The 13,178-nt window shown below is 43.2% G+C and overlaps 1 protein-coding gene across 1 annotated transcript; it reads right to left on the bottom strand.

Moving 5' to 3' along the window:
- Positions 1–1,057: 1,057 nt before the first annotated feature.
- On the bottom strand, positions 1,058–5,068 carry C21H1orf116 (chromosome 21 C1orf116 homolog). Its single transcript, XM_077839024.1, has 3 exons — positions 4,976–5,068; positions 2,955–3,132; positions 1,058–2,409 (listed from the first exon to the last, which is right to left on the bottom strand). Exons 1-3 carry the CDS (start codon positions 5,066–5,068, stop codon positions 1,058–1,060), a joined length of 1,623 nt encoding a protein of 540 aa, XP_077695150.1.
- Positions 5,069–13,178: the final 8,110 nt, after the last annotated feature.

Below are 13,178 nucleotides of genomic sequence, written 5' to 3'. Positions count from 1 at the left end.
GTTCCTTATTGGCTCAACTGCTCTGGATTGAGAGGACATTTAAGAATAAAACTTGTTCTTCCTACCCTCCCAACTGTTGAAACATACTGTCTTTTTAAAAGAGGAAATCCACAATATATAGTCATTTGGCCATTTAAAATAGTTTATTACCAAAATAAAAAACCTCTAAGATAAAAGGGGCATAACCTAAAAGCACACAAGGCGTCAGCAGTAGTTTGCTCATACAGCTGGATATAATAAACCAGAGGTCAGATAAAAGGTCATGAAAGCAAAACAACATCAACTTCTACTCATCTGTATTTTCCCCCCTCATACTGGGCAGCAGTTCTGAATCTGCTACCTACACAAGTTCGATTGCCTGAAAGGTGACTGGCAGAGCAGCATCAAGCACGCTTACTTCTCACTCCTATCTGGGCTAAAATATCCAGGTCCTGATCACACTAGCAGTTGCACATGCATCGCTCCCATTGGCTTCAGGAGGTACGTGCATGTGCCCAATGAAATGATCAGGTCCCAGAAAGCTTTGAATAAATGTTGAATAATAAAAAAAAAAAAATCTAACACCCACCCCTGAGCCAAATCCTGCCATCCTGTCTTTCCCAGATTGGCTACCTCCATGCCCCTCCCCCTCCCACCAAACCACATGCCAGGAGTTCATGATTTCCAAACAGTGAACATTTAGGGGAGCAAATGCAATAAAACATTTAAGGGAATGTTCCCATCCATATACTTATTCCCATTGCATATAAATAATTATACACACTATATACACATGTGATGTCTATTTAGCATGAAGCTTTGAATAATTTTAATGGCAGTATTAATTCAGGCCAGTCTTCCTGAGGCCCTGGAGGGGTAGAAATCAAACTGTGAAGATGCTCATTTTCATGCTGCTGGTTCAGAGTGTGCAGAATTAATCTGTGTGCCTAGAACCCTGTTCCAAGACTTTGCTGCGTTCACCCAAACAGTTTGTCCCACTTTGCTTAAGAGGAAGGACAGAAGTTCCTGTATTCATAGCATAAAAACATAGGTGAATTTGCACAAAGCGTTGGATTGTTTATTCCTTCAGTAGGCCAAGTTTTTTCAGAGCCTCCCGGCGGTTTTCATCTTTTGCTCCTTTAGGGGTGATTTTTACACTGACACAAGTAGGCCGGGGAAACTTCAGCAACGGGTAAGATTTGCGCTTGTCACCTTTCCCCAGCTCCTTATCAGTTTTGGATGCTTTGAATTCAATAAAGTCTTCCCTTGTGCCAAGGGAAGCTGGGCGTGTTCGGTTATTCCTAAGAACACTGAGAGCCATCATCTTAGAGATGGATGTTTTGCCAAGCGAGCTACTGTCCATGTTCTGGTCCTCCCTGCTCAGACCTATGCCTGAATGGTCTAAGGAGTTGGATTTGATTGTCTGGCTCAAGCCAGGAGCCGCACGCTCTGCTGGATTTAAACCTGGAGCATGATCAGGTTTCTCATTCATAGGAGCATCAGTTCCATCATCACTGTTTAAGTTATCCCTACTACCAGCCCTAGGAATGAGGACAGGGTTTGGTTTGGGAGCAGTAGGAGGTCTGACAACATGGACTTTAGATTCCCTTCCTTTATCATGTAGGAGTCCCAACTTCTCCAGTGCCTCCCACCTGGCTCTTTCCTGCTTTTCCACAGAAGAGTCACTGGTGCTGGATTTGTACTTGGGTGAAGATGGAGAAGGCCCTTTTCTATTGTGATTAGGGTCTAAGAGTGGTGCTGGTCTGATTTTGCTAGGTTTAAGGATAATATTTGGTGGCAGTTTTCTTGGCTTTGGGGCTGTGGGAGGCCCTGGCTTGATGTTTGAATCCAGAGAAGCTTCTTTTGAGGGTAATTTCCCTTGGCTGCCTTGAGGATCAGTGGCTCTCTCTTGTCCCTTCTCACAATGTTTCTTCTCCTCTTTCAGAGGCAGCCTTGCATTCTCTGGAGCAGAAGGCTGTGGTGCAACTTCAGCCTCATTCCCCGTTGCTGCCTCAGGGAGTAGTTTGTCTTCACTGCCATTAGCAGATCCCTTGCTTCTGGGATCCTGGAAGGGTTCAGGGGGGTGGATAATTACAGACTCCAAGTCTGATGGCTTTATCTGAGTACTCACTCTGGGCTGGTGATTTGACGTGTCCTCAATCCCCATTTCCTTGGGCATCTTCCACGAAGACTTCCCTGTCTCTTGAGCTGTTGGAGTTGGACCATCAGTGAGGTTAGTTGCTTTGCTGACAGAAACCTTGGTGGTGGTTGGTGCGCTTGCTGCGTTGACACTCCTTGGAAGGCTGCGGTAGCCTGAGCTTGTAACCACCCCTGGAGCAGAACTTGAGAGAAGCGATCCATGCTTATCACCCTTTTGTTCTACTTCATGTAGCTGACCAAAACTTTCAGTGAGAGACCCACTGTCCAAATCTAGACAAAAAGATAAGTGTTAAGTATGCACCTACATGCAGAGCATTGCATCAAGACCACCCACTAGTTACATACAGAGCTAGCCTTTTTAATAGGGCTGCCAATGATCAGAGCCAAGATACCCAACTTCAAAAAATTTATGAGGGGGATGTTAGCGCTGGGGAAGTGAATATATTTTCTTATTGCAAAGATATTAAGTTTGCGGTTAGTGACACACAGCCTAATGAGTCCTAGTGTAAACAGCATATAGATATTTTGTCCTACACTTTTGCAGACTAGCTATTTACCTTTACCAGGACAACCGGCAGGCTCTTCTCCAAGGGTAATCTACACTAGGTGCATTGGAGACAGACAAACTTTAGTCCCTTCTCCCTACCCCAGCACAGATTTTTCTAGTCAGTTGTGCACTACCAGATGTTTACTGTATGAGGGAAGCTGGGACAACATTCTGTCCCCTCTAAGATTTCCTGTGTCACAGGGCTTTCAGTCCTGGTCACAGAAGGTTCCGAGTTCTCTGGGGTTCAGAATGCAAGTTTTAACCTTACTTTTTGGAACACAGTCTCTCTTTGGCCATGTTCTGGGGAGCTCAGAACGTTCAGCATAATCAGTCTCATCAGCAGAAACCCCACTGTCTGCTTCCGTATCCAGAGAATCAATAGTTTCTTCTAGGAACATCAAACATTCCTTTTCTTCGATAGATAAATAATCATAGCTGTTATCACTCTAAAAGAAGAAAACAAAACCACCAATGGGGAAATTAGGCATAATGCGGTTTATAATCGAATTTATAGTTTAAATGAAGCCAAGGACAGCTCTCTCCCACAGGATCTAACTGTTGAATACCCAGAAACTGCCAGTCTGCCAAGTGACAACAACTTAGCCACACTACCAGAAGCACTACTTAAGGGCAACCTCATTTGGGAGTATAATTAAACAGCTTCTGAGGATCTACCATTCCTGATCAAGCAATTAGAATCCTGCCCCCAGCAGCAGCCACTAACTTTCCTTTGAAGCATCAGTAATCCCGTAACACATTTGTCTGGCTAGTTGTACTGTAGACAGGCCCCATTTGTATGGATCAGCCATACATATTGAGTTTTGGAAATGTGGCTAAGCATCCAGAAATTCAGAGGTCTTAAGAGTATGATGGCTGCTCTCCATGCTCTGTAACCCCCCATCTTTTATAGAAGCACTGTAGGATCTGTCTCAATCATCACTGGACCGTAAGCAACTCTTCTGCTGTGTCACATCAACATTAGTTTCAGGGCCAATGGAAGATGTTATTCAACTCTGCAATGCAGCTTTAGATGCCTATAAAACTGAAGGCATGGAAGGGAAAACATGTATTAACCATGACACACAAGCCTCCACCTCGAGGGGGGGCGGGGAATACTCCCTTATTTTAGAAAAAAGCATCAAGCTGGATCTGGTATCATAAAGCAACTAGTCTGTCCATCCCTCTTAGTTATACACAGGTCTATTTCTGGTGTGCAATAGCACGGAGGGCCTGTTCTGTACAGAACTGTAGTGAGTTCATTGCAATATGCTCCAAGTCAGAGAGCAGTAATTAGTCTCCCTAATCCTGAAATGTGTTTGATGCAAACTAGCACTAATGGATGGGTGCAAATGCATGATTTTCACCATTTAATGGGCCAAATCAATCACTGGTTTCATTACTGACTTAGTTGGAATTAAATCTAAGTGGAGTGTGGTTTAATACACATCTCCTTTAGCTTAACTTGGAGTCAACTTTGTTATAGTTAGTCACACTTTGGTCCCGCTCAGGAGATCTAGCCAACTAGACTCCTCCTACGTACTGAGTGGAGTGCATGGGCCCTGCCCCCTGACACAACCCAGGCTGGATTCAGGGCTCTAGCAATTCAGAAGAGGCAAAATGATAGTCCCCACTGGCCAAGCCATTCTGAGCTACACAAAGTTGAGCACGTCAGCAAACACAGACCAAGCCAACCTGCACATCAGTTGGGAGCAGGTGATCAGCTTGTTTTGTAAACTTATGTTTGCCACTGCATGGGTCTCTCACGACACTCTTCTATTGTACTACCAGCTGGGAGCTCCATAATGTATAACTCTTAAGCAATGCCATCGCAGTTCAACTGCCCAGGGTGCTTGACTGAGAGCAGCAGTGTTACGATTGCTTTGGAGCCAGAGAAGGAGTTTGGCATCACAATTCAGCTGTACTGATTCATGCCTGTGGTGATGAGTCTTTTATAGGACTGGGCTTCACTCTCTTTGCTTAGGCTTAGTGATAGCCTGTGTTTGTGCTGCACCATGGTTTGATTGCTGGAATATACCAGAGAAAGAGAATCAATGAAAAAACTGCAAACTCTTTGGGACAGGAACCATCCTTTTGTTCCATGTTTATACAGTAACTAATACAATGGGGTCTTGATCCATGACAGGGGCTTCTTTATGCTACCCCAGTACAAATATGTATTTAAAAAATTAGAACAGCACTTTCTGCCTATCTAGAATCCCTCCTTCAGAATTTACAGGGCCACCAGCTGCTAGCCCTGGAAAATAAAGGTTACTTAAAATGTTTACTTACAAATTCAGAGTGGCTTGAGATAGTGCTGACCATGCTGTCACAACTGCCAGAACCTTGACCAGCTGTCCCTAGCCACAAATCCTCTTTCGGCATATCACAAATCACCACGGCAAGAACTTCCAGGAGCAGGTGTAGAGTAGTTCAAACTCAAGCTGCAGAAAGAGCATGATGTGCTCAGTATTGCATTAGTTATGCTTGGAACCCACTCGCACCAAATCAGACCCATCAGTTATATTTGCATTCAACTCTAGGGAAGCAATGAGGACTTCAGATTTGTTTGATGTGGCCATCCTTCTGTTCTGAAGAACTGTTCACAAGTTAGTGACTTTTTTTTAAAATAGTTATCTGGAAGACTCCAAGGCTCAATAGACCTGTAACAGGGTAAATGCCGTTGATTCAAATTGAGCCCATTTTGGTAGTGATCACAAGCTGTTGCTATCCACTGACAGTCTAGGGGGTCTCTGCAGCATGGGTAAGGTAGTGATTAATTGGCAAGGGAAAAGAAAGCCAAAGAGCAAAAGCAATGCAATGGTTAGTTCTCAGCCCAGCTAGGCTCAGTTCACATGCTAGGATGCGATGAAGCAATTTCTGAAACTGTGCTGACCACTTTGTCCTCGTCTCCACTTGCTGTTTTAAACAATTTTTAGTGCTGGTTCAACTGCATCCATTGGCAGAAGAGGGTAAAATTCATAGCATAGACAAGACTGAAAAAACATAGCCAAGGTATTTTGGAGAGTTTAACAGGTGGGGCTAAATCTTACCAGCCTGCTAACTAAACTGGTTAGCATATTTCTTTACCATAAGCTTCCTCTTTGCAAGGTGCTAGTTTTTTTCCACCCCACACCTAAATGATGCAAGTTTGTCAGCTGCCACAGGGAGAGGTGCTTGTTTACCTAAGTCATGAGTTTAGGTGGGTGTGTTCATGGCATAGCCTGTGTGAAGAAGAGCACCTCAGAGGTTCCTTATTCTCACTGGAGAAAGACATATCAATAATGCTAAGAGGAAAGGGTCTTGCTTTAGACAGCCCTAGGTTTGCTAAGGGTCTCAGTGAAACTGGATTCAGAGGCCCAGATAAACTCTAGTAACTCATTTAATGGGACTGTGGGTGTACTGAGAGCTTTGATTTAAAAAAAAAGAAAAAATTATGGAAGTTGAAATTCAGAGACACATGCAGATGTATTTTTCCTTGGATCAGTGAAATTCCAGTTACATACAAAACATTGAACTCTTCTTTCATCCTAGGATTTAAAGCAGTATGCAAAGCGGGAGTGAATTATCCCCATTTTCCACATAAACAATCGGAAGCTAAACAACTTGCCAAAGTCCCACAGCAGGGCAGTAGCAGAGCTGAGAATGGAACACTGGCTTCTCTCCCTACTCTAGCCACTAGACCATGCTGCCTTGTGACCACACTCTCACAAGCTCAATAATTAAATCTGTGACCAGCCCTACATCATAAAATTGCCAACTCCACCCTCTACACATTCTAAAAGTCATCCAGCAGCTGATCAATATTGTTCCCTCCCATCATGGGCAACTGGTATTTAGACTAAGATCAGATCTCTGACCCACATTTGTTAGGACCATTACAGTCAATGTGGTGCAAATATTACCTATTTTGTGAATTATTGTATGACAAGCCCTCTAAGTCCAACGTGTCAAAATGACCACTGCAAAGAGAATGTCACGAGTAAAAGAAATAGCTAGGAAATTGTAACTGATGAATGCACAGCCCATATGCAATGGCTGCTTTTCTAGAGGTCACTTCTTCCCCTGATATACCAGCAGGTATTTGAATGTTTCTAGGCTAATATGTCTAAGATAGAGGCTAAACTCAAGTGTATTGTTATCTGTAATTAGCTCCCAAGAGACTTCCAGCTCCTTATACCTGATGGCTAGCTCAGACGAGAGGGTTGCTTTAAACATGTTGCTTTTAGAGAAGTTTGTATGTACAGTATCCAGTGACAACGCTTTATGGAGGCAGAGAAAGCGCCAAGTATTTCAGCAAATGTGAAGATATGAAATGGAGGTCAAATGTTGACCAAGAATGAGATGGCCTTTTATAAGCTTAACACTAGAATGCGCTGCTAAAGATTTAGGGTGTGTGATTAACTCAGGTTAACAAAGGCTAAAAGTTAGCTTAAAAAAGTGTAGTTATTTATAGCCATAAAATCTGAGACATGAAATATTAACATTGTGAAACACAGCTCAATGATACTGCATATTTTAAAAAAGTGATACATATTTTCCAGATGCATGCTGCCTATTCATCAAAGAGAGGAGAAGGGCTGGGCCACAAATACTGAATCCACTTAAAATACAACCAGCATTACCCATCAGAAGGGAAGGCAAAGCAATTCTTTGTAGCGTAACCTGGTGGGGCTTTCAGCAGGGTGGCAGCTGGCTTTTTTTTATTATTATTAAATAAACAGCATCAGGAAGCCACATCTAGTAATGCAGGATTAGTCAGACTGAGAATTTTTTTTAAATCTTTCCTGAATAAAGATAGAGAATAAATTCCAATACACACCACAGGAGATATGATCCCTCAATGCATACAGCAGTCTTAATTTAAATGTTCGATTAAGTATTACTTTAAATAAACCACCACCGTTTGGTCTAGGAAAGCAGGTGGGGGGGGGGGTTTGTTTAAACAGCACAGCCAGCTGTCCAACAGTTTGGCAATATGAGGACCAGGTTGAGCGTAAGGGCTCTTAGGACATCATGGGATCTCTGACTTAGTAATGCTAACAATGCAAGAAGCCACATGCTAACATTAGTTTGAATGAGACCCACAAGTTTCCTTCAGTGGTACTTGTAAGCTCTTCATTAGTTCCCCACCCATAAATATTTAGGATTGAATTGGTTTTTGTGGGAAGTCAGTCTTACACTGACTTGCGTGATGGCTGAAACCTGAAGTGGCTAGTTCAAGCCAGCGTCCTGTTTACAAGCGTTAGTCATCCACACAACAGAAACAATGCCCTGTGACCAGTTACACATCACAAACAAAATACAGGCTCTCCAAATTTGAGCACAAGAGCTTTAGGTTCAAAATGAAGAGGTACAAGTCACACTGTCTGTGAAGAAACCTAAATTCATCTAATTATTAGGAACAAAAAGTTCACCTGGATCCGTATCACAGCCACAAGTGTGGCATTTACAAAAATATACAACTAACCACCATACAGAGCTGCATGATTACTACACAAGGTCTCATTTGTTCTTTAGGGCAAAGCTGGGGAAGAAAAGCATTCTAGACTACCAAGACATACACACATGCTTATGGGGCAGATCAAAGGTACCAAAAATGGAAAGATAATAATTTGAGTTTACTTTCTTGTTTCCGCCCCCCCCCCCCCCCCCCCATGATCTTCCATCATGAACTTCAACCCACTATAGCTGGTCAAAAAGTGACAAGAAAAACTGAGTGAGGTTTTTCCCCTTTTCCAAGGTTCAAAATAGTTATCAAAAACTTTCCCATCTACCAAAAAAAAAAAAAAAAGTGCCAGCAAACTACATTTCAGTAACCATTTTGATTTTTAAAAACTACAAGGAACAAAATTTCAACAATGCCCAGCTTTTCTACTTTTTTTTGTTTGAGGAAAAAGCCATTTTTCCAACAAGAATCAAGTTGAACAAAAAAAAAAACAAAACCAAACCACACCCAAAAAACAAATAAATGCTGGTAGCTGGATTGCTACAACTGCCCTTCAAAGCTTTGACCCTCAGTCAGCAATGGGCTAGGCAACACTTAATTCTGTATGTCAAGGCAGCTTTTAACGCAACTACTAACACAAGTATTAGTGACACAGCTATTTGAGCAACACATTCATGAAGCTTTTTTTGGCTAGGGCAGAGCAAGTACACAAAACATGCACTTTGCACACAGGTGCAAAGGACACGAGCCTGGTCAACAGACCACTTCCACAGGTACAAAGAAGTGTAACTAAAATTCTTGGTAGCTAAAGTTGCAACTCCTTTAGTTCTACAACAGGATCAGAGGTATCAAGGCTCAAGCTGAAAGGAGATGAGAGCTACTGTCTTACCAATTCCCCTTGGTTACATAAATAGATCTAATTGATAAAAGCTTTTCTTGTTAGCTTCTAACTAGCATGGGAAACTGTATTAAAAACACCAAGTGCTTCTAAATTAGAAGAAATTAAAGACTTCCCCCCCCCACACACACACCACCACTACTGATCATAAAACCATTTTAATTTTTAGGGTCTAGAAGCTAAAAATCCAGAGTAAAATCCTGACTTCATTCGAGTCAATGGGATTTACATTTCACCCTTGTGAGTTTTATCTCCCATTCTCTCCAGCCTTCTCCCTAGAGACTATGCAAAATAAACTATTACTTGTCACTCATTAGAAGCTTTTAACTTCTGTCACCAAGCTGGTTGCAGAGGAACCTTTTCAAGCACTAATAAGGAAGCAGTGAGAAATCTAGAAAGCTTTATAGATACCAGAAATTGTACCCCCAAGGGATTTCACCTGGCCGGCAGCCCCTGCAGAGCAGGCAGATTGCAGCAGAAGATATTGAAATGGCAGGGAGGAAATCTGAGTTAGACTCCAAAGCTCTTTCCCAAACTCTTTTTCCACCCAGCTCCTCCCCAACTGTCCTAGAATCTCTCCACTTTATGTTAAACAAATACAGCTCAGTCAGATATTAACTCACCTTAACTAGAAGAGAGAGAGAAGGATCAAAAGTCTCTGTTTCTCTAAGCAAGGAACTAAAACCCCAAACAGACCCCTCCTGTTCTGTTCAGCTTATGACCTATCACTGACTTACCTGGACAGGTATGCCTCACCCACCCTACTGTTGACTGCCACCCAATCACAAACTCTCCTCCCAACTTCTCACTCCAGCTGTTCTCAAAAATAAGGAGGGAGGGAGGGGCTTGATATTGGGGTGGGACGAAAGATTTCTTTGCTAATCAAAACTCTGCGCTTCTTGCTGTGACAGCCAATGAGATCAGAGGGTGGAGTACACGTTGTGGCAGCTGGAGAGGGGCTAAGTGTGCAGCAAAAAGGGCTCTTATAGTCAGCTGAGGGAAGGGGGGAGGAAAGAGATCGGTGAACAAATGTAAGTTAAACTAATTTCTCAACTGTCATGAGAAGCTTCTTCGCTGCTCCTAAATTGGGCCATTTTCTCTCCCTTTTCCTTTGTCAATAGCTTAGTGCAACTGAGGTGTGCAGACTGGCTAATTCAGGATGCTTTAGTCCTCTGTCCACAGAACAGGTACAGGTGGGGCAAGCTCCCCATCTCCCTATGCTAACAAAATGCCTCTTGCTTGGACCTAAGGAGGTCAGTTGCAGGCTGACTCAATCCTTTCAGAATGCTGATACTTTGCATGCCTAGAGCAACTTTCATCTGAGGGAAAGCGCTTTATGATCCTTCTCTAATTATGCCTGTGAGAAAGGTACTACCATGACTCTTTTATAGCTGGAGAAACTGAGGCAAAGTGACTCCATGGTAGAGCTAGGAAAAGAACTCTGAAGTCCTGATTCCTTGTCTTTTGCCCCACAGCCCCGGTCAATAGACCCATTGCCTTCCAACTTTGCTGAGACTGACCAGGTATGCCAGTTGCTATGGTGTTTCTTATTGTAAGATCACCTGTCCTCCTTCAACTAGACTGAGACAACCAAGCCACTTCTTACAGGTCACCGAGCAGCCCTTTCATTTCTGCTGCCCCCAATCCCTCTAACTTCCTACCTCTGTCTCAAACATTTTAAATAGGTCTCACAGGAGACACCTTAACCTGGCATCGTGTTTTTCTGCATAGTTAGTGACGTTTGGAGGAGTCAAACTCGTAGCCTTGACCAAAATGCATGTGTACATAGTAATTAGCTCTCTTGTGAGGTGTTTAGTGGTGTGTGGCAGTGAATATATTAGTTCTCAGCAAGTTTATTCTCTTTTGTGGTTAAGTAGCTTAGCTTTTACATTCAGTGCAGAAGAGCTTTAATAGGATGATTTTTTTTTCTCAGCTATAAAAGTGTGGATTGCTAGTGAAACAAGCTTGTCTCTATGTATCACTAAAGGCTTCCCAGACTGGACCACCCCTAGAGATATCCTAATAATCTGCACCTCCATTAACCGTCTTTGTAGCAAACCTAGCATCCACAGCAATGAGTTAATGCAATATGTGTTCCTGCTTCCTGGCTGTTTTGTGAACCTCGCCAGTACTCAAGCAGGGGAAACTTTCCCTCAGCCATATAAGCAACTGATTGCTCTTAGACAATAGCACCTTCCTCTCAAACTGCTGTAACAGCTGCTGCTGGAGTCAAACAACTCAAGCTGGTAATGCCACTGAAATCAGTGACTTTAATTTGACCTTGTGTATTGACCCTGCCGTGTGCCTTCAACTCCCAGTGACTGCAGCAGGAACAGGATTAGAGCCCGAGGGTCTGATTCTGCCAACTCTTGCTCATGTAAGTAGCCCTGACCTCAGTGGTGTCATTGCTGTGAGTAACAGCTACTCACGTGCATAAGGGCTTGCAGACTCAGTGCAAACCATTCATTGACAAAACTCCCCTGAGTGTAACTTGCAACAGTTACATCAAAGGGGACCTTGGCCCAGTGGGAATTCCTGGGTTAGCCTTGGCACAGTGCATACTGAGAGTGGCTGTGTTGTGTTTTGCAGGAGAGGAAGCAGAGTAAGTGTGTGAGCGCACACACCTCCCATCATGATTCTGCCGTTTTCATTAGCACTTTCTACATATTGCAAAAGGCAAAAAAACCCTATTTACAAATGCCATTAAAGCACTCTTGCAGCAATCGCAGATGGTGATGAGCACAGAAATATTTTCTTAACCATTAACTGAATTCAGTGAAACATTAATGAAGCAGCCTTAGAAGGGAGGAAACTAGATTTTTAACATGCTGGAGACCAGGAAAGTGCACAATAAACTGTATGCTGGAATTACCCATTTTACAAGGGGTGGAAATCCTGCTTGCACCTGTGAATAGATCCCAGAACACTTCTTGGAAAGATAACAAAGCTAGTTATGAGTGTTCCACCACTAAAGACACTGCAAGAATTCTGTAAGTGAGGAGGGGGAGCAGTTTCTATATGGCTGGCTGATTTAACATAATTAACCTAGCTCCTCCATTAGCATAAGTTTTTTAAATTTAAGCTCATTAGATCTATTCCTTTTTTACACAATGGCTTGTGTTTGGTTTGCCCCCATGGAGCTGAATTACCAACCCTCCTCACCGTGTGGGGCTGGTCAGCAGGAATTCAGTGCATGGAACATTTTCCGGTTCAGACCCTCTTCTTCTCAAAACTAAGGATTCACCTCTGTCTCATTGCAGCCTCTTCAGTGGGAGGTTTGAATGTTGAGCCATGGGTCCTGTGCAAAGCTCAATCCTCCTGGCTCCCTCCGCCCATGATACTTTCTCTACATCCCAGGGTTTCACTCCCTCTCCTGCCCAAACACCTTCCACTTCTCATTCAAAGCCACTTGTCATCTGAAGTGATAAGGCATCTCCTTTGGTAGCATCTCCCCCCCTCCACCCCATGAACAAACATGTCACCTCTGCAGTCTGTCTCCATTAGGCAAAGAGAGAGTCCAGACATTATTTTCAGACTGAGGTATCCCTTGAATCATTCAGCTGGCTCTATGCTGTGCAGTAGGAGCTGTTAAAAGAATAAGAAATGATTTGTCCCTTTCTGCTTCCCTGATTTTAGCATAGAATCATAGAATATCAGGGTTGGAAGGGACCCCTGAAGGTCATCTAGTCCAACCCCCTGCTCGAAGCAGGACCAGTTCCCAGTTAAATCATCCCAGCCAGGGCTTTGTCAAGCCTGACCTTAAAAACCTCTAAGGAAGGAGATTCTACCACCTCCCTAGGTAACGCATTCCAGTGTTTCACCACCCTCTTAGTGAAAAAGTTTTTCCTAATATCCAATCTAAACCTCCCCCACTGCAACTTGAGACCATTACTCCTCGTTCTGTCATCTGCTACCATTGAGAACAGTCTAGAGCCATCCTCTTTGGAACCCCCTTTCAGGTAGTTGAAAACAGCTATCAAATCCCCCCTCATTCTTCTCTTCTGTAGACTAAACAATCCCAGTTCCCTCAGCCTCTCCTCATAAGTCATGTGTTCTAGACCCCTAATCATTTTTGTTGCCCTTCGCTGGACTCTCTCCAATTTATCCACATCCTTCTTGTAGTGTGGGGCCCAAAACTGGACACAGTA

This window comes from Eretmochelys imbricata, chromosome 21, assembly GCF_965152235.1.
Source record: "Eretmochelys imbricata isolate rEreImb1 chromosome 21, rEreImb1.hap1, whole genome shotgun sequence".
Classification (NCBI taxonomy): domain Eukaryota; kingdom Metazoa; phylum Chordata; order Testudines; family Cheloniidae; genus Eretmochelys; species Eretmochelys imbricata.
The sequence above is the reverse complement of the archived record's forward strand: the minus strand, read 5'-3'. Positions and strand labels throughout refer to the sequence as shown.